The following is a 22128-nucleotide window of genomic DNA, read 5'->3' on the forward strand; positions in this document are numbered from 1 at the left end:
ATAAATGAAAGTAAAAAACATGAAACTATAAAAACACATCATTGAAATAGTTTTAAAAAAGAAAAATTAAAAACACTAAGAGCAAAGTTTCCTGCAAGTTAAGAGTAAATATGTAAATAAATAAAAGCAATGAGATAAAAAAAAAAGGGGGATACATCATGCTCTGAAAAGTGACTTGTGCAGCTTTTGTGCAAACTACAGCTTGTTTACCAGTGTTACTGCAGCTGGAACAAAGCTAGGCGCTTATCTTTTCTTTTTTAAACATTTTCTTAAACTGAGACATACTTGTACAACTTTTCAGGTCCTTGCTTTGTGAATGCCATAGTGTTACACCTGCAACAGAAATACACATTTGTTTTAAGCTTAACCTGGCAAATGTACTAAGTTTAAAATCAAGCTTCAGTCTGTTTCAGTCCTCTTCCTCCAGTTTGAACAAGTTTTGTAAATGTTCTGGTGATTGATCAGCTGGTTATTGATTATTGATCATGGATGAGACTCTGCAGCTTCAGGCTCTAGGACCCTGAGGACGCTGCTTCTCTTCTCTTCACTTCCTGCTGCTGTAGATGCAGTCAGAGGGAAGCTGAGCCGCTGCCTCACCTGTCGCCTCACGGAGCAGGTGAGCCGACCAATCAGAGAGCAGCAGGTGAGCCGACCAATCAGAGAGCAGAGCAGAGCAGCGCTGCAGTGCAATGCAATGCAGCTGAACCTGTCGGGCGAGTCCCATAGAGTCAGACTGGGAACTCCCTCAGAGAGAGAGAGGAAGCTGTGACACCGACACACACACAGACACACACACACACACACACACGGAGCAGCGTCCAGCCGGTCACATACATGCTGGTCAGAACACGCCGTGACATCACCGTGACATCATCATGAGTGGGCGCACGGACGACACAGGAGATGACGGGTAGGTCGACATTTACCACTACGACTCTGTGTGTGTGTGTGTGTGTGTGTGTGTGTAACTGTGTGTGTGTGTGTTTCCTGTAGCAGCAGAAAGAGGAAGTTTGGGTGAAGTTGTGTGTTTTTGTGCGCTGGCGCTCTGTTTCCCCGACGGTCAGTGAAGGTGTCGTTGCCGTGGTGCGTTTCGGTTCGGTTCGGTTTGGTTTTAGTTTCTGAGCAGCAACAGGAAGTGATGTCATCGGACTTCCTGTCTGCGCCGGTCTCTGAAGCTGCCTACGTTACCCACGATGCACCTGGGCCACGTTACCCACGATGCACCTGGGCTGAGCTAAAACTCTTCTGTAGCTCAGGAGAACCGATGGAGAACCGTTGTAGCTCAGGAGAACCGTTGTAGCTCTGGAGAACTGTTGTAGCTCTGGAGAACCGTTGTAGCTCAGGAGAACCGTTGTAGCTCTGGAGAACCGATGTAGCTCTGGAGAACCGTTGTAGCTCAGGAGAACCGATGTAGCTCAGGAGAACCGATGTAGCTCAGGAGAACCGTTGTAGCTCAGGAGAACCGATGAAGCTCAGGAGAACCGTTGTAGCTCAAGAGAACCGATGAAGCTCAGGAGAACCGATGAAGCTCAGGAGAACCGTTGTAGCTCTGGAGAACCGTTGTAGCTCAGGAGAACCGATGTAGCTCAGGAGAACCGATGAAGCTCAGGAGAACCGTTGTAGCTCTGGAGAACCGTTGTAGCTCAGGAGAACCGATGTAGCTCAGGAGAACGGTTGTAGCTCTGGAGAACCGTTGTAGCTCAGGAGAACCGTTGTAGCTCTGGAGAACCGTTGTAGCTCTGGAGAACCGATGAAGCTCTGGAGAACCGTTGTAGCTCTGGAGAACCGTTGTAGCTCAGGAGAACCGATGAAGCTCTGGAGAACCGTTGTAGCTCAGGAGAACCGATGTAGCTCTGGAGAACCGTTGTAGCTCTGGAGAACCGTTGTAGCTCTGGAGAACCGTTGTAGCTCAGGAGAACCGATGTAGCTCAGGAGAACCGTTGTAGCTCAGGAGAACCGTTGTAGCTCTGGAGAACCGTTGAAGCTCTGGAGAACCGATGAAGCTCTGGAGAACCGTTGTAGCTCTGGAGAACCGTTGAAGCTCTGGAGAACCGTTGTAGCTCTGGAGAACCGTTGAAGCTCAGGAGAACCGATGAAGAACCGTTGTAGCTCTGGAGAACCGTTGTAGCTCAGGAGAACCGATGTAGCTCTGGAGAACCGTTGACGCTCAGGAGAACCGATGGAGAACCGTTGTAGCTCTGGAGAACCGTTGTAGCTCAGGAGAACCGTTGTAGCTCTGGAGAACCGTTGTAGCTCAGGAGAACCGTTGTAGCTCTGGAGAACCGTTGTAGCTCAGGAGAACCGATGTAGCTCAGGAGAACCGTTGTAGCTCAGGAGAACCGTTGTAGCTCTGGAGAACCGTTGTAGCTCAGGAGAACCGTTGTAGCTCTGGAGAACCGATGAAGCTCTGGAGAACCGTTGTAGCTCAGGAGAACCGATGAAGCTCTGGAGAACCGATGAAGAACCGTTGTAGCTCTGGAGAACCGTTGAAGCTCAGGAGAACCGATGAAGCTCTGGAGAACCGATGAAGAACCGTTGTAGCTCTGGAGAACCGTTGTAGCTCTGGAGAACCGTTGAAGCTCAGGAGAACCGATGAAGAACCGTTGTAGCTCTGGAGAACCGTTGTAGCTCAGGAGAACCGATGTAGCTCTGGAGAACCGTTGAAGCTCAGGAGAACCGATGAAGAACCGTTGTAGCTCTGGAGAACCGTTGTAGCTCAGGAGAACCGATGTAGCTCTGGAGAACCGTTGAAGCTCAGGAGAACCGATGTAGCTCAGGAGAACCGATGGAGAACCGTTGTAGCTCAGGAGAACCGTTGTAGCTCAGGAGAACCGATGTAGCTCAGGAGAACCGATGGAGAACCGTTGTAGCTCTGGAGAACTGATGTAGCTCTGGAGAACCGTTGTAACTCTGGAGAACCGTTGTAGCTCAGGAGAACCGTTGTAGCTCAGGAGAACAGTTGTAGCTCAGGAGAACCGATGTAGCTCTGGAGAACCGCTGTAGCTCAGGAGAACCGTTGTAGCTCTGGAGAACCGTTGTACCTCAGGAGAACCGTTGTAGCTCAGGAGAACCGATGTAGCTCAGGAGAACCGATGTAGCTCAGGAGAACCGTTGTAGCTCTGGAGAACCGCTGTAGCTCAGGAGAACCGTTGTAGCTCTGGAGAACCGTTGTAGCTCAGGAGAACCGTTGTAGCTCAGGAGAACCGATGTAGCTCAGGAGAACCGTTGTAGCTCTGGCGAACCGCTGTAGCTCAGGAGAACCGTTGTAGCTCTGGAGAACCGTTGTAGCTCAGGAGAACCGTTGTAGCTCAGGAGAACCGATGTAGCTCAGGAGAACCGATATAGCTCTGGAGAACCGCTGTAGCTCAGGAGAACCGTTGTAGCTCAGGAGAACCGTTGTAGCTCAGGAGAACCGATGTAGCTCAGGAGAACCGTTGTAGCTCAGGAGAACAGATGGAGAACCGTTGTAGCTCAGGAGAACCGTTGTAGCTCAGGAGAACAGATGTAGCTCAGGAGAACAGATGGAGAACCGTTGTAGCTCAGGAGAACCGTTGTAGCTCAGGAGAACCGTTGTAGCTCTGGAGAACCGTTGTAGCTCAGGAGAACCGATGTAGCTCAGGAGAACCGTTGTAGCTCAGGAGAACCGATGAAGCTCTGGAGAACCGTTGTAGCTCAGGAGAACCGTTGTAGCTCTGGAGAACCGTTGTAGCTCAGGAGAACCGTTGTAGCTCAGGAGAACCGATGAAGCTCTGGAGAACCGATGAAGCTCTGGAGAACCGTTGTAGCTCTGGAGAACCGTTGTAGCTCTGGAGAACCGTTGTAGCTCAGGAGAACCGTTGTAGCTCTGGAGAACCGATGAAGCTCTGGAGAACCGATGAAGCTCAGGAGAACCGATGTAGCTCTGGAGAACCGCTGAAGCTCAGGAGAACCGCTGAAGCTCAGGAGAACCGATGTAGCTCTGGAGAACCGTTGTAGCTCAATGTGTGAATTCAAAATATTCAAACTTTATTGAAAATGTTTTCCCATAGGAATACATTGAAACGGTCTTCAAACTCTTCAAATCTTCTCCTTCTTTGAGCTTCATCTGCTTCAACATACTTTCACCTACAGACTTCATTCCACTTCTAAAACGTTCACAAAACTTTCAAGTATTCACAGTACATTCAACTTTTTCATATCTTCTACCATTATTGATCAGACGTCTGCTCCTGTGTTGCAGTTCATGCTGTGTTCACAACATCAGGGTTTCACTACATGTAATGTTTAGTCTTTATGTAAAGCACATTGAGTTGCCTTGGTATGAAATGCGCTATATAAATAAAGATGCCTTGCCTTGCCTACATGTAATTAATTGTGGCACCGCCACGGCAAAATAAAAGCCCCCACACACCTTCATAATGATGTTACTGCACTTCTTCATAGTTCCTCCTCAGTAAAAACCAAACTTATCAACCAGCGCATCCAGAGTTTACCATTAATAAAGTCTCTCTCTCTTTCTCTCTCTCTCTCTCTCTCTCTCTCTCTCACACACACACACAGGTTGCGTTATGAAGGTAATAAACATGCGCTAAATCGCATGTTCAAATCAGACCGTCAGTCTGTCCGGGGGGGGGGTGCAAAGTCCGTAGATGGAAACAGACACGATTCAAATTTCTTTTAATGCGCATTTCCCAGTAATTCTCATCACTTTAGATGGAAACATGGCTACTGTCTCTCCCTCGTCTCCCCCTGTATGTCTCTACCCCGTTTCTTTGTAAGCGTCTTTGGGTTATTGAAAAGCGCTATACAATAAAAATAAAGAGGGAAATTCATGCAAAACCACTGATGCGCGTTGCCTTCAGGGACAGTTTTTCATCAAGCAGTCTCTGTATTTCCCTCTAAAACAACTCTGTGTGGTAACGTTGTGTTATTATCTCATAGTGTGGTGAATGTGCAGCTCACAACTTGTCCACCAGAGCGTTGTGGAGTTGTTGGATTGTGTATTTGATGAGTTTGATGAGTTTGATGAGGGAAACCAAGAAATCCCATACTGAGCCTCCGTAGCGTAGCTCTGAGCAGCTCACGGCTCTGCTCCGCCGTTCTAAAAAAAAGCTTGCACCGACAATTAAAGGTAACGAACCTACTGCTATGACTATAGGGATTATGCCAATTTGACAAAAATGTTGAACTATCCCTTTAAGAAACAAAATGAACTGAGACAGAGAGAAAGGAAAATATAACCACTGTTTCCCAGTCAGACCCTGAAGGCAGCGCGGTGGTAACATGACACACACACCTGACGTCCCACTTTCTGTTCCACCTGATCTCTGTGACCTGTATACACACACACACACACACACACACACACACAGGTGTACAGGTGTGTGTGACAGACAGGTGTGGTCACCTGGGTGTGTGTGTGTGTGTTTTTGTGTGTGTGTCAGATAAAAGGTCTCAGTGACAACAAACAGAGGAACAATGAGATGAGGCCACGCCCCCTCCACCTGCTCAGGTGTGTGGGAGCTGTCAGACAGGTTGGATGTGTGTGTGTGTGTGTGTGTTGAACCTGTTTTGTTTTGTTTTTTTATTTTATTTTTATCAGGGAGAAACATAGCATGCATTTCAGCACCATTACACTCATACAGAGCTAAACAAAAACATGTATTTGGACAATTGTGTTAACATATTCTCCAAGCTATTACTCTCCTTTTCATTTTACAATGTTTTAAAGGGACAACGAGGAGTTTCTGTTTGGTTATAAAAAAGTCTGATATTAATGTGGATGAATCTACGTTACCACTTTTTTTTTACCACATTTTAGATAAATCTATGGTTTTGTCTCTATGGTTATTTTGTTATTATTAGTGGTGGTGGAAATGCTGGGCGAGCCGACCAGCGTTTCTTTACTTTCGGTTTTGTGGCGAGTCATGAGAATAACGCCGCCGTATGAATCTCCGTTTATGGTGGGAACTACGACGGTATGTGATCGTCTTCCAACCTCTGACTTTAATTCTTGATGAATGAAAACATGAGTCTGTCTTGACCCGGTCAAAGAATTTCACGGTGTGGAGGCTCATAAATGTAGTGTGAAAACACTTCACTTTTACAAAACTCCTCATTGTCCCTTTAAGTAGGAACATTTGAACAAAAGAAGTCACATTTAATCATTTTTCCATCCAGATTAATAGACTGGTACTTCAAGCCATGTAATAGAGGTACTCAAAGCAGTTCAGGTCTACATAATCTTATATATCTCATCCACTTGGACCACCAACTCTTAAATTTCTCCAAATGCAGTTTTAGAGCAAATGTCAGTCTCTCCATGATGTAGATTTCCTGAACAGTCCCTTGCCAGTCTTCCAGTGTCTGTGCGTTGGGTTGGAGCCATTTCCTTCTTATACGTAGCTTTCTTTGCTCCAATCAAAAGTATCTTCATTAGATATTTGTCTGCTATTCAGTATCAGTATTTATTTTACACATGATACACACATGATAATTGTAGACAAAGCAGAAAAGGAAGAAGGCTAATGTGTGAAGCACCAGGTCTCCCAAGAAGCTACTTAAAGCTTATGGCGGGAGCCTCTAACATAATACTAACAAATACATATTTATACATATGTCAAATCATGAAAGAATACAAGACAAAACATACATCACAGAATACACGTAGACAATGAGACAATACATAGTAGCCTACCAAACAAAAACATAACATACAATCACAGGACAGATCATTAACTCAAAAATAGACATACAGTTAAGAAGTTGCACCTTTAAAGGGATAGTTCACCCTAGAATGATATTTCGCTCATTATCTACTCACCCTCATGTTGACTAAGGGCTGGAGGAAGTTTCAGATTCCTCCGTGGCTTCTCTGAGTTACAGGGGGTCTCGGCATAGCAGTGCATGTCCATATAACGGTTGCAAAGGGACACCGGAGCTCTTCGTAAAAAAACACACACAAAAAAACATCCAAATACCTCCATGATGCTCGTATGTAATGTCCGTCTTGTGCTGAAGCCCCAAATTGCGTAATTGTCCCGAAAAAAATTATTTTAATTTTGTTTGTAGCGGAAGCTTCTCGAAGCTCCTCTTCCTGGTCCGTCCAAATCTCGCGTGATTCGCAGTAACCGCACTGACGCATGCTGACGCCGGCGCAAATCACGCGAGATTTGGACGGACCAGGAAGAGGAGCTTCGAGAAGCTTCCGCTACAAACAAGCTTAAAATATAGACTTATTTAATTTTTTTCGGGACAATTACGCAATTTGGGGCTTCAGCACAAGACGGACATTACATACGAGCAGCATGGAGGTATTTGGATGTTTTTTTGTGTGTGTTTTTTTACGAAGAGCTCCGGTGTCCCTTTGCAACCGTTATATGGACATGCACTGCTATGCCGAGACCTCCTGTAACTCAGAGAAGCCACGGAGGAATCTGAAACTTCTTCCAGCCCTTAGTCAACATGAGGGTGAGTAGATAATGAGCGAAATATCATTCTAGGGTGAACTATCCCTTTAACCTTTTCTTGAAGACTGAGATGGAATTGGCTGATTTCAGACTCTCATCCAGCCCATTCCAGACCAGCGGCCCCCTGCTGGTGATACATAAGCTAGTGCCTTTTAGACGTCTATTTTTACCATTAATGAGATGATGATTTCTGGTGTTATAGCCGTGCACAGGGCTGCTGACTGGGATGAGCATAGACAGTTTTGATTGGATATGTAACGCCATGGAACAAAAGCACATGGTTGAAGGTGTTTTGTCCCTGCAGGGCTCCTGTAGCTGCAGCCTCCACCATGCAGGACCTGGAGCTGAGGGAGGAGTGGCAGGACGACGGCTTCCCCAGGTCTGACCTCTGACCTCTGACCTCTGAGTTACTTTATTCAGTTACAGTAATCATAAAAGTTACTGTTTCCCCCGTTACTTGACTCAAGACATCACTAAATAATAACACACCTGTTAAAGTGTAGTTATAGTTATAAACACTTTAGTTTAATTTACAGGCCACTAATTATGTGATAATGTCAAATAGCGAAGAAATAACAATTAATTGTGTCATAATGTCTAGAAACAGTCTACCGGTAGAAATAACGGTCAATTTCATAGGAATGTGTAGAAATATCGCCAAGAAACAACGATTGATTGCGTAGAAACAGACCAGAACTATCGGTCAGTTTCAACGACTTGGTGGAAAAGAAAATCTGGCCTTTCCCAAAATAATTAAAAACATGAAAAGCATGTGTAATCTATTACCTTTATGATAAACACGACATCACTATGAAACTGACTGTTATTTCTTGACATTACTACGCAATTAATTGTTATTTCTTGACTATTTTTTGACATTATCACCTAATTAACGGCCTCTAAATGAAAGGGTTACACATTTGTTTCAGTCCAGCTGTTTATCTGGAACTAACCAACTCACTCAGTATCCCTCCACATACACAGGCGGAGGGATACTGAGTGAGCTGGTTAGTTCCAGATAAACAGGAGGTTAGAGGGGGGGGGGTGAGTCCAAGTAATTTGATATATTTGAGCATTTTTATGCAATAGTTACTTTTCCTGGTAATAATTAGTTACTTTTATAATGTAGTAATTCAGTTACAAAATAAAACTAATTAAAGTAACGTGCCCAGTGTTGACCCCTGACTCTGTTTGTGGCGTGCTGCTCCAGGCCGCTCCCAGAGGATTGTGGGAGTCCAGAGGAGGAGGAAGAGGAGGCGTGTCCGTCCGGCGGCGGTGGCGAGCAGAGACCAGGTCAGACCCTGTGTGTGTCTGTTTTATGTTTTGTTGTTTCTGTTTGGGACCTAATCTCTTGTTTTATCTATTTCATCTTGTTCTTTCTCTTCAGTGTTGTCGTCTATGTGCCTTAGTGTCTCTCTCCCATGTTTTTAGTCCATGTGTTGTGTGTTCTTTGTTTTAAATCCATGTGTAGCTACCAGTGTTGTGCAAGTTACTGAAAAATAGTAACTAGTTACAGTTACTAGTTACTTAATTTTAAAAGTAACTCAGTTAGTAACTGAGTTACTTAAACCAAAAAGTAATACGTTACTGAGAAAATAACTTTTTCGTTACTTTAAAACGTTTTTTTTTTGTGTTTTTTTTCCCCCAATGCTCCCACTAAATAAAGGTTACTTTACGTTACTAACGGCGTTATTTTTTTTTTTTATACTGTTGATACTAACGTGTCTTCACCTGCTTCTCTTGCCCCGCCCCCCCCTCCTCTTCCTGTCTGAAGCCCCGCCCACCAGCCTGGCCCTATCAGGAGCAGCGGGGGGCGGGGCTAAGAAGCGGCTGGTGGCCCCCACCCTCAGTCTGACGCTCAGCGGCCGCAGCAACGACGGCTTCTCGGCCGCGGCGCTGTCGGCCACGCCCGACGACACGCCGTCCCTGGACATCAACCTGGAGGCGCTGGAGACGCCGTCCGGCAGCGAGACGGGGACGCTGCCCGACAGCACGCACGAGCTGGAGTGGGAGGGTGAGGCGCCAAAGGGTTAAAGGGACAGTTCAACATTTAGTCAAACTGGCCCCATTGCCATAATCCCTATAGTCATAGCAGTAGGTTCGTTACCTTTAATTGTCGGTGCAAGCTGTTTTTAGAACGGCGGAGCAGAGCCGTGAGCTGCTCAGAGCTACGCTACGGAGGCTCATTATGGGATTTCTTGGTTTCCCTCATCATCAAACTCATCAAATACACAATCCAACAACTCCACAACGCTCTGGTGGACAAGTTGTGAGCTGCACATTCACCACGCTATGAGATAAAAAAAAAGCTTCATCCCATCTGCCATAGCTGAACTAAATAAGACAATGAAAAGAACATAACCATGGGGAATGTACATGTAAATGTGGGGTGCGGTGTCTTATGTCTTATGTTTTATGTTCTTATGTCTCTATGTATTTGTGGTGTATGAAATGTGGGAATGTATGTAAATGAATGTAATTTGCACTTCTCAAGGCCGTTTTGTACGCAATGGTGAAAACAATTTTCCTTGAAAAGGACAAATAAATTCATCTAATTCTAATAATAACACAACGTTACCACACAGAGTTGTTTTAGAGGGAAATTCAGAGACTGTTGATGAAAAACTGTCCCTGAAGGCAACGTGCATCAGTGGTTTTACATGAATTTCCCTCTAAAACAACTCTGTGTGGTAACGTTGTGTTATTATCTCATAGCGTGGTGAATGTGCAGCTCACAACTTGTCCACCAGAGCGTTGTGGAGTTGTTGGATTGTGTATTTGATGAGTTTGATGATGAGGGAAACAAAGAAATCCCATGAGCCTCCGTTCTAAAAATAGCTTGCACCGACAATTTGCCAAAATGTTGAACTATCCTTTTAATCTGGATCAAAATTATCCAGATTTTGAAATCCCTTGTTTTTCCATCCAGGATCAATAATCAATAATCCATCTTTACTTTTATCCCAGTTGGATCTGATCAGTCTGATCCAGATCCAATCCAGATTTTCTGTTTCTTCAGTGTCATTTAAACAGACAGACCTGATCTGATCCTCTCTGTTCTGGCTGGTTACATAAATAAATAAATAAAAAGCAAATATACTGTGCATTAGACAAATACACAATTCAAATTTCAAATTTCATTTAAAGGTTGAACATGTTGAGTCAGTGGAGAATTAGCACAACACCACCATCTAGTGTCTCAAGATAGGAACTGCAACAACAGAAAAATAATTCCTGCAATGCATGTGACAGAGAGCAGGGTCAATTTACAGTAATCAATTAATTCAGACTAAATATCATTTTTAATGGAAAAGCATTACTTTTTTCTGCTCCCTCTAAAATATCCAGTAGTTTTGGAAAAGTTCTTCATTTATGTAATAATCAAAAGTTTACTTTATTGACTTTATCATTGTAATGGTTTAAAAATCAGTTGCAAAATATAAATCAATACATTTTTGTATACTACATGATAAATGTTGCTTTTTAGACCAGTTTGAGTTGAATTTAAATCTCATGTTGTTCCTGAATCCACCAAACTGCTGGGATCAGAATAATCCAGATGTTCTGGATCAAAGTTTTCCACAAACTGAGGGTTTGATCCAGATTAAAACAGAGACTGGATCACGTGGTCTGGTCTGGTCTCAGGATCTGGTTTTAGTTTAGATTTGATCCAATCCATGATCCAGAATCCAATCAGATTACTTTTGAACAACTGGTCATCTGACTGTCTGCAGGAACCCTCTGTGCTGCTGAGTAGAGCTCTGTAACGGGGTGTTCCCACCAAACGCGATGACGCTTCATCGCGCGTCGAGATTACATGTAAAGTCAATGCAAACACGCGATTAGTCGCGTCATCGCGCCGGGCGATGCGATGGACGCGATAGCGCGGCGCGATGGGCGCGTTGGCCGCGAAAAATCGCCTCCATCGCGTCGCCCGGCGCGATGACGCTTCATCGCTCGAGTTCAAATAATTGAACTTTTGCGGCGAATTCGCGTGAAGATGCGCCGCGACAGCCTATCAGCTTTGAGATCGTCACCGACGTGCTGACGTACGGACGTACTGGTGTTCCCTTGGCAGTTTAGTCAGAGCGAGTCAATATTAGAAGTTTTCTGGTTTAGATTAGTTTATTATTCAGATCCCCATTAGCTGCAGCAAAGCCACAGCTCTTCACTGTTGCTTTTCCGGTTTGGAGATTCAGACCTAAAAGCCCGTTATCACTGCTGTTTTCAACCAGCGGGCGCTGTGAGCCGGCCGCCCCGTCCCAAAGCACTCAACAGGCGTCAGTCACACAGTAGTTCACGGAGCCGTCTCCTCCTCCTCCTCCTGCAGCCAGAGACCCACACCGCTGTTCCTGTCCCATCTACAGGGACAGGAACAGTGCAGCGACGGTGGTTACCTCAGCCAGAGAATGAAATAGTGGGAGAAATGTTGTTGTTTGGGCGGGCTCGTCGCGCGACGCGATGCCGCGACGAGGCGTTTTTTGCATATTGAACCAGCGTCAAAACTGGAGCGTCTAGCGCGACGCGATTTCATTTGACGCGCGATTCAATCGCGTTCATTGCGTTTGGTGGGAACACCCCGTAAAAGGGAGTAAGGACAGCATTGGTCCAATGGCAGCGCCTCCTGGTGGAGGAATATGGGTTTTGCAAAAGAACTGACATCTCTGCATTGTTGGTGAATGAGCAGTGTGGTGTTTTCAATAATTTAAGGACATTTATAGATCACCCACGTTAATAGCATCATTGAGGATCCTTTACAGATAAACATTAACACATAGGCCAGTAAAAAACAAAACAAAACAAAACAAACAGTTGTCTACATGAATGTTTCAATCTACATTTTATAATAAACAAATTATAAGTATAATCTAATATGACCAAGACACCTAAAAACAAAAACACGGCCGTTTTCATCAATTTACCAGCAAGTGGGCAACACACATACATTGGAGTGAATGGGTTTTCTGGGCGCTTTTGCAATACCCATATCCTGCCACTAGGGGCGCAAAACCCTTAAACCCTTAAACCATTCAACCCTTAAACCCTTAAACCCTTAAACCCTTCAACCCTTAAACCCTTAAACCCTTAAACCCTTAAACCCTTCAACCCTTCAACCCTTAAACCCTTAAACCCTTAAACCCTTACACCTTTACCACGGGAGTCAATGGAAGTGTTGTTACTCTTTCTTACAGTGCTCTACTGCTGACTAGCTCTTGACCTTTGACCTCTCTCTCTCTCTCTGTCTGTCAGACGACCTTCCTGGGATGGTGCGTGGCCGGCCGGTGGGCGTGGCCAGAGCGCCGGCGGAGCAGAGCGAGGCGCTGCCGGGCCTGGACCAGGTGGACAGCAGGGGGCGCCGCTGGAGGAGGTTCTGCGTCTCTGGACAGGAGTACCAGGTCAACATGAGCGTCCTAGAGCCGTACCTGCAGGTCCTGTCCCACGGAGGTCAGAGGTCACGCCTCAAACTCACACACACCTGCAATCTGTGTGTTTACACCGGTTACACACGGATAAAAGACACCAATATGCAACATTTTCAGCAACTCTAACACCGGCGACAGATGTGACAATCAAAAACCAAAGTTTCTCTTTGTGTCGGGAGGTTCTTCTCCTCCACATTGTGTCTTAAACCTGTTTAATGCAACTACTGGTTAAAGCAGAAGTAAGGTGAATGTTTGTGTTAATATAAGTCTTAAATAGTTGTATCTTCCGACAGCAATCACTTCTATAGAGTGTTTGGTCTGAAACACGGGTCTGTCAGTCACTCTGCTCTGCTGTAAGCCAAGGAGAAAACTTCTTGTATACTTCCTTGTATCCTACAAGCTTTATCCAATGAGGAGAGAGAATCTTCCTGGCTGCAAATCAATTTTTCCCTGTTTGGGACAAATAAAGACACTTTGACTTTGACTTTGAACGGCATGAAGGGCTGTGTGCAGCCAAGGGATGCGCATGAATGTGGTGACGTAGGGACGAGGGCGGGGGCTGCTAACTCCATCGGCTGACAAGAAGATAGCCAAAACGACCGGATCGCTTACTTCTGCTTTAATTCTCCCTCACGTATTCAACACCTTCATGTCGTTGTCTTTGTAAAGTTTGTGTCTCTTATCAAACCAGACCAGGTGGTGAACATAGACTGTAGATAAAACTAGAAAAAGCATTTCCAAGAATGGAAATGGTGTGACTGCTGATAGCAACTGAACGCTGTTGCAGAATTAGCAAATAGTGCAAGCAGTGATCACCATACAAATGTTTGCCCAAGGTCGGAATCGAACCCACAACCTCATGGTCATTAGACTTCCACTCTGCCTCTAGGCCACGGTGCACACACAGTTAACATCAAGAAAGCTTGAGAGTCAAGCTTGAATGACTTAGAATGAAAATTTCTGTGAATTTCAGGCTGAGAGCAGCAGTTTCAACATGAAGCAAGTTATCAGAAGTCAACAGAGGACGACTGGGAAAATAATTCACTATAATTGTTGTTGAGGCAAGATTCAAACCAGCAACCTTCAGGTCTCCAGACCAGCAAGCTAACCACTAGGCTACAGACAGAGACAGTATGTGAGGGGTAAAGAAAACCTTTGATAAGAGGATCACTGGCTTCTGCTTAAAAGAAAAAGTAAGGAATCGTGGCAGAAAAAGTTAAATATTTTAAAAAGTATAAATAGTTAAAAAGAGAAAAGTAATGCCGATAAAGTTCAAAAAAAGCTGCACGTTTTGATATATGAATTGTTGAAATAGCACAACACCTAACACACTAACCATATGGCCACAGAGAACCTGAGTTACAATGAGCTTTATACTATGAGGAATCAAAGACTGTCCAATGACAGCTGAATAATTGGAATCAAAAGTCAAGCAATGATGTGAAATGACTGAGGCAGGAATCGAACCCATGACCATAGGATCACCAAACCTTTACTCTGCCACTCGGCTACAGAGAGCACACTGCTTTCAAGACTGTTGTCATTCATTGTAATGTGATGATGTGCTGCAAACTGGTATGAGTAATCAAGGAGCTAACAAACACCTGTAACCAATTGAAGGCGGGGGAGGAGAGCAGAATTCAACATAACATAACAAGAGTTCTTCCCTTGGATTTGAACCAGTGACCTTGGGGTTGGGAAGCAGCCACCCTACCCACTACACTACAGCGGAGTTGTGGTGAAGAGAGGTTGAGACTTTGATGAATGTGAGATTTTTCAATGATTCTTAAAATAAAGAGAAATTAGTATAAATTAGCCACACCAAGCAAGAAGAGGACTTTTTTGTGACCTGTGACTATTTTTTGGTGAATTAAAATGAATTAAAAAGCACTTAACAGCAAGTTACAAAGTTGAGCTCCTTCTCCTGCTGCTGTGAAAAAAAATACATTGAGCTGAATGAGAGCAGAGAGCTCCCTGGCTGCATTTAAAAAATATTTAAAATTATTATCTAAGTCTCTTTGCATTTTTGACCAGAATTTTAGCCAGAAGACAAGTGTGGCTACAAAACTGGAGAAAATAATTTGTCTAGAGTTTAATTTGTGGCCGTGCTGACAGTTTAGCCAGAAAAACTCTAGAATGTTTTTTTGCCTCTCTCCACTCTGACACCACTCTAGCTCTGCTCGTTAGACGCAACACACACACATTATAAAGCTGAAAAAAATCAGAAAAAGTTAAATATTTTAAAAAGTATAAAGAGTTAAAAAGAGAAAAGTAATGCCGATAAAGTCCAGAAAAAGCTGCACGTTTTGATATATGAATTGTTGAAATAGCACAAAGTATGAAGGACTAGAAGAAGACCGTAAAAAGGCGGAAGAAAATGGCCAAACAGAAGAACAATAGTGTGACTGCTTCAGCAGTCACACTAATAAATGATGAGAAGGAGGTGAGAGCAAAGGGGGCAACTGCCAGTCCAACATCCCACCAGTCCCACATAGGCCTCTAATTGTCCAAATGGCAACACTTAATTTTCTATCAAACGTCCCGTCATTCCATCAATTCTTGCCTCCTATGATCGCAATGACTGGCTCGACAGGCAGACTAGTCCCTGTCTGCGCTCTGCTATGTAATTATACACAACCATGTGGGTATTCCTCAATCAGCATGTATGTTGAGTAACACATATTTCCTTATATGGAAAGCCTTGTCGGAATGGTGGGACGTTCACATGTCGGAATAGAGGTATGTCGGGATGGTGGGATGTCGGAATGACAGCATGTAACCAGAGCAAAGATCCTCTGTTACTGTGTCTAAACCATCTCTGGTGAGAGACACAGGTTGTTTACATTGTTGTCATGGTGATGTGACGTACCTCCTTTAGGCAAGGCAAGGCAAGGCAATTTTATTAGTATAGCCCGTTTTTACCACCAGTTTGTCTCAGAGGGCTTTACATCCCATCATAACAACATCCTCTGTCCTTAGACCCTCACATCCACTGAGGAAAAACTCCATGGAAAACCCTTTTAACAGGGAAAACCAGGAGAAAGCTCAGGGTGAGCAACAGAGGAGGGATCCCTCAACCATTAGATCATACTATTATATCACCCTTTAGACGCTACATGATTGGTTGATGCGTTTATTCTCCAGGCGAAACCTCAGAAAAATCGAACTCACTCTGAAAAAAAGTTAGGCTATGTTGCATTTTCACTGCATAACATTCACGGTCGGTGAAAACCGGGGTTCGAAAAAAATTATTGACGCAGGAATTACTCAGATGAAAAATACGCCTCTGGCTGTAAAGTGTGACTCCTCTGCATCCCTCATTGGTTGTCAGGTTACTATGGAGACGGGATGAACGCCATCATCCTGTTCACGTCCTGCTACCTGCCCGAGAACACGGTGGAAGACTACGAGTACGTGATGGACAACCTGTTCAGGTGAGGCCAGGTCTACAGGTGGAGACTGGTGAGGATGATGAAGGTGTTGGCTGAGGGGGGAACACCTGGACAGGTGAGACCAAGGGGGCAGTTGTCGGTCTGAGAAGTGAAGTCACTTCCGCGTTCAACAAACTGCAATCCCCTCCTTCCTCTGGGGGCTGGTGTCAGAAAGCAGCATTCTCCATAGACCCCCATGTTAAAGGGATAGTTCACCCAAAATTCAAATTTCAAACTCATGATCTCCTCCCCCTCATGTGGACTAAGGGCTGGGAGAAGTTTCAGAGTCCTCCGTGGCTTCTCTGAGTTACAGGGGGTCTCGGCGTAGCAGTGCATGTCCATATGACGGTTGCTAATGGATACCAACTGTCTTCGTAACAAAAAGACACACCAAAAAACATCCAGATACCTCCATGCTGCTCGTATGTAATGTCCGTCCAAATCTGACGAACCGGGAAGAGGAGCTTCGAGAAGCTTCTGCTACAAAACAAGCTTGAAATATAGACTTATTTAATTTTTTTCGGAACAATTTCTCATTTCGGGGCTTCAATACAAGACGGACATTACATACGAGCAGCATGGAGGTATTTGGATGTTTTTTGGTGTGTCTTTTTGTTACGAAGACAGTTGGTATCCATTTGCAACCGGTGTCATCACGTTTTTTGGTCTCAACCGATAGTTTCTCCCCCCGTGACCCTGCAGGTACATCGTGGGGACTCTGGACCTGATGGTGTCAGAGAACTACGTGCTGGTCTACCTCTGTGCTCTGGCTCCCAGGAACAAGGTGCCGGCCATCAAGTGGCTGCACCAGTGCTACACCTCCATCGACCGCAGGTAGGCCGCCGCCGCTGTGGGCGGAGCTAGAGGCCACTCACTCATTCAGTCAGGTTACAAGACATAACAGGTGTGTGACGGGAGGAGCTTGTTTCCATGACGACGGTGTGGTGTGGTGTGATTCCCTGTGTCTCCAGGCTGAAGAAGGACCTGAAGGGTCTGCTGGTGGTGCATCCTGCCTGGTACGTCAAGGCCCTCATCACCCTGATCAAGCCCTTCATCAGGTCAGCAGCACACACACACACACACACACACACACACACACACACACACACTTGAATTCAATATAGTGACTATATAGTGACTCACTGGTCAAATAAAAAAACACTTTCAGACACGACTCCGCCGCACAGTTAATGACGTATTACGTCGCGTAATTAAAACGTTCCGACCACGATCGTAACGGCCGGTGTAGTTACTGTCATGTTCGTGTTCGAAGGATGAGGCCGTGTTGATAGCAAGTAACTTAGTTTAATGTCTCACGTTCTCAACAACATACATGTGGCTCCATGCAGTCTTGCTCTACCCCGTTATATGGTACGGTAAGCTGACTACTAACCAGTACTGCCGCCTAGCGGTCAAACATGTAATAACATCCAATCATAACATCCCCCCTTTTCTAAGGTAAAATGCATTAACATGAATCATCACATTAGCTGTGTCAGTTATTTCAACCATTTCTCATTCAGCATAACTCTGCAACATATAAGCAGTATAGACAGTTTATATCAGATTGCATAACTCATCTCTAAGCCAACACTAGACCATTTAGAACACATTCACAACATCAATCAATATACATTTTGTTCAACATCTTTAACATGCATATTGAATTTTCTTTGTTTATAAGTTCAGTCTATCAGGCTTTCTGATTTCTCTTGTGGACCTTCTTAACTCAGGTTCGCTTGGAGTAGGTGTGTGAGAGTCAGTGTTACAGTCCATAGCGGGTGTGGGAGTTACCTGAGATTCACCACAGGTTACACTGAGCTCACCAACAGTCCCTTGAGGAGTCTTTAATAGACTGCGACGATTGCGTCTGAGGATTTGTCCATCATCAGTTTTCACTGTGTACGATCGTGGAGCAACTTCTTGCAGGACAGTTGCTTTTGTACTCCATCCATCAGCATCCTCAATCCTGACTGCGTCGTTGGTAGTCAGTGGAGGGAGATGCTTGGTTGTTCTGTCATAGAATGACTTTTGCATCATTTTCTGATGTCGTAGCTTATGTTCAATCTTTGAGTGATTCTTTTGCTTTAATTTGTCGTTTTGATGACTCGGCAAAGTTGTTCGTAGCTTCCTCTTCATCAGCAGTTCAGCTGGTGATAGGCCGCACTGAAGAGGTGATGCTCTGTAGCTCAATAAAGCCAGATAGGGATCCGAGTCACTGTCAGCTGCTTTCTTTAGGAGTTGCTTGAGAATGTGAACTCCTTTTTCAGCTTGCCCGTTTGACTGTGCATAGTGTGGGCTTGACGTCACGTGCTTGAAATCATATTGCACTGCAAACTTCTGCCATTCTTTGCTGCTGAAGCAGGGGCCATTGTCGCTCACCACGATGTGTGGGATGCCATGCCTGGCAAAGATAGATTTAGCATGTGTTATGACACAAGTTGATGTTGAGCTTGCTAGTAGCGCCATCTCAGGGAAGTTTGAGTAGTAATCCATTACCACTAAATAGTCTTTACCTCTGAGATGAAACAAGTCCATTCCTACTTTGTGCCATGGTGCTGTTGGCACCTCAGCTACCACCATAGGCTCTTTGCTCTGCTTGTTCCTGTGTTTCTGGCATGTTTCACATTTACTTATAAGTGTTTCAATGTCTTTGTTCAGTCCGGGCCAGAAAACCGTGTCTCTCGCCCTCCTTTTGCACTTTTCGATGCCGAGATGGCCTTCATGTATCCTGTGCAACATGTCCATTCTCAAAGCCCGTGGAATAACAATCCTGCCCTTTTTCAACAGCAGACCATCCACAGTACTAAGCTCACCTCTGACATGGTAAAATTGTGGACATGAACCAGCTGGCCATCCCTCATCCATGTTCTTCATGACATGCTGTAGCTCAGCATCCGTTGCTGTAGCCTCCGCTATTTGTCTTGACTTTGTGTCCGACACAGGCAGTGTAGCCGACACCATGTTCACGTGACATTGTATGTCCTCGTCTGTTGCACTCACACTGTCGCCTGTAGTTGCTCTGGATAGGGCATCAGCAAGGACTAGGTGTTTACCTGGAGTATATATCAGTTCAAAATCATACCTTTGCATCTTCATCATTAACCGCTGAATCCGTGGAGACATTTCATTCAGATTCTTTTTGATGATGGCGACCAGCGGTCGATGATCAGTTTCGACTGTGAAAGATGGCAGGCCGTACACGTAGCTATGAAACCGCTCCAAACCATACGCCAGTCCCAAACATTCTTTTTCGATCTGAGCGTATCGGCATTCAGTTTTTGTCATAGCCCGAGATGCATAGGCTACCGGTTTCCAGTGCTCACCCTCAGCTTGGAGTAGAACGGCACCAATACCATCTTTGGAAGCATCTGTAGACACTTTTATCCTCTTCGTGTGGTCATAAAATGCCAACACAGGTGCTGTGCTCAGTGTGTCCTTGAGTTTTTGCCACTCATGCTCATGTTTCACTGTCCATTTAAACTCACAGTCCCTGTGCAGAAGCTCTCGTATGCATGATGTCTTTGCTGTCAGATTGGGAATGAATTTACCTATGAAATTCACCATCCCCATGATGCGTAGCACCCCTGTCTTGTCTGTGGGCCTTGGCATGTTCTGTATTGCATGTATTTTGTCTTTATCTGGCTCGACACCACGTGCAGACAGCTTGTCTCCCAGGAAGAGGATCTCTTGAACGCCAAACTCACATTTACTCTTGTTGAGTTTCAGTCCATACTTTTATATGCGTTCCATAACTCTGTTCAGCCTCTCGTTGTGCTCTTGGGCTGTGGACCCCCATATGATGATGTCATCAATGTAGACTCGAACTCCATCCAAGCCCTCGATGATCTGCTCCATCGCTCTGTGAAATATTTCAGGTGCTGACTTGATTCCAAAAGGCAGTCTGAGAAAGCAGTATCTGCCGAAGGGCGTATTAAAGGTACAGTACTTGGTGCTGCTTTCATCCAGTTTCAGCTGCCAGAAGCCTTGTGAGGCGTCAAGCTTTGTGAAGTATTTGGCACCTGACATTTCACTGATGATCTCTTCACGTGTAGGTATTTGATAATGTTCACGCTTTATGCTCTCATTTAGGTCTTTAGGGTCCATACATATTCTCAACTCACCATTCTTCTTCTTTGTGATGACCAGTGAGTTGACCCAGTCTGTAGGCTCATTAACCTTTTTGATCACTCCTAGCATGATCATTCTGTCGAGCTCTTTCTTTAGGCAGTCTTTCAGTGGCGCAGGAACTCTGCGTGCTGCATGCACAACTGGTTGGGCTCCTTCTTTCAACTGTATTTTATATGTGAAGGGCAAAACACCAAAACCCTTGAAAACATCTGAAAAGTTCTGAACAATTGTGTCCATACAGTCATTTGTTGGGTTTATGGTTGGAACGATGCGATACACTCTTTTCACAAGCCCCAGTTCTTCACAGGCTCTGTCACCAAGAAGTGATTCACGTCCCTCATTCACAACAAAGAAGGATAGGTGGTGCACTTTTCCTTTAACTGTGACACTCAACCTGCATATGCCCAAACATTTGATCGGCCGCCCATTGTAGTCTTTCAGTCCAGATTCTTTTCTTTTTATTTGTGGCTTATTTTTCATTGCCTTCACATCACACATGCTTATGAGATTTGCTTTGGCACCAGTGTCCAATCTCATGGTGACTACAGTCCCATTTATCATTAGAGGAGCTATCCACTTATCTTCTGTAGTGACATCATTTACATTGTCTGGCTTATTTATTTGTTCACTTTCACAATTTACCATTCCAACAAAGAACGTGTCACTGAGATCAGGCTCGTCTATTAAGTTTACAGTTTTTTCTTTTTTCCACTCTTTCCGTTTGGAGAAGCATTGTTTAGCAAAATGATTCTTGCCTTGGCAAGTGGAGCATTGCTTACCAAACGCTGGACACTGTCTGGGCTTGTGCTGTGAGCCGCAGCGCTTGCAGTTTATCATCACGTCCTCCTTCTGCTGTGCAGGCCGGGTCTGTGTGCGCCGTCTCCGCTGATACGACACTGCTCCAACCGCTGCCGCACTGTCGCTCTGCGCCGAGGCGACTGCAGACATCTCGCTGAACGTCCTCACGTGCCTCTGGGACAGCTCACTGGCCTGGCAGATCTTAATGGCTCCTGCCAGCGTCAGCTCCATCTCCCGTAGTAGCCTCTCTCTGACCTTTTTATCCCCCACGCCGTAGACGATCTGGTCCCGGACCATGGAGTCACTCAGCGTTCCGAAGTTGCAGGACTGCGCCTTTAGCCGCAAGTCCGTCAGGAAGCTATCGAAGGGCTCATGTTGCCGCTGTGTACGAGACCAAAACACGTACCTCTCGTACGTCTCGTTCTTCTTCGGAGAACAGTGAGTATCAAACTTGCTAAGCACTACATCCAACTTTTCATTATCTTCAGGACTGTCAAACACGAACGTGTTAAATACTTCTATGGCCTGTGGCCCTGCTATTGTTAGCAGCAGCGCTACCTTTCTTGCTTCCGGCTTAGCCTCGAGTCCCGTAGCAGCAACATACAGGTGAAACTGCTGTTTGAAGGTGCGCCAGTTCTCGTCGACATTCCCCGTCAGTTTCAAACTTTCCGGTGGTTTTAGATCCATGTCGCCCATTCGAGTTTACTCCTGGTACCATGTCATGTTCGTGTTCGAAGGATGAGGCCGTGTTGATAGCAAGTAACTTAGTTTAATGTCTCACGTTCTCAACAACATACATGTGGCTCCATGCAGTCTTGCTCTACCCCGTTATATGGTACGGTAAGCTGACTACTAACCAGTACTGCCGCCTAGCGGTCAAACATGTAATAACATCCA

General features: G+C 45.1%; 1 protein-coding gene across 1 annotated transcript in view; it reads left to right on the plus strand.

Annotated features, from left to right (window-relative positions):
• The first annotated feature begins 759 nt into the window (after nucleotides 1-759).
• bnipl (BCL2 interacting protein like) overlaps nucleotides 760-22128 on the plus strand; it is a 23448-nt gene continuing 2079 nt past the window's right edge. Inside the window, exons 1-8 of the mRNA XM_085803196.1 lie at nucleotides 760-910; nucleotides 7753-7827; nucleotides 8659-8741; nucleotides 9223-9462; nucleotides 12699-12893; nucleotides 16203-16305; nucleotides 17005-17136; nucleotides 17274-17360. Of these exons, the coding sequence (XP_085659322.1) occupies nucleotides 876-910; nucleotides 7753-7827; nucleotides 8659-8741; nucleotides 9223-9462; nucleotides 12699-12893; nucleotides 16203-16305; nucleotides 17005-17136; nucleotides 17274-17360 (950 nt within the window). The 5' untranslated portion in view covers nucleotides 760-875. The remainder of the gene's footprint in view (nucleotides 911-7752; nucleotides 7828-8658; nucleotides 8742-9222; nucleotides 9463-12698; nucleotides 12894-16202; nucleotides 16306-17004; nucleotides 17137-17273; nucleotides 17361-22128) is intronic.

Source organism: Trachurus japonicus, chromosome 16, assembly GCF_045865225.1.
Source record: "Trachurus japonicus isolate A0001 chromosome 16, Traja_1.0".
NCBI lineage: Eukaryota > Metazoa > Chordata > Actinopteri > Carangiformes > Carangidae > Trachurus > Trachurus japonicus.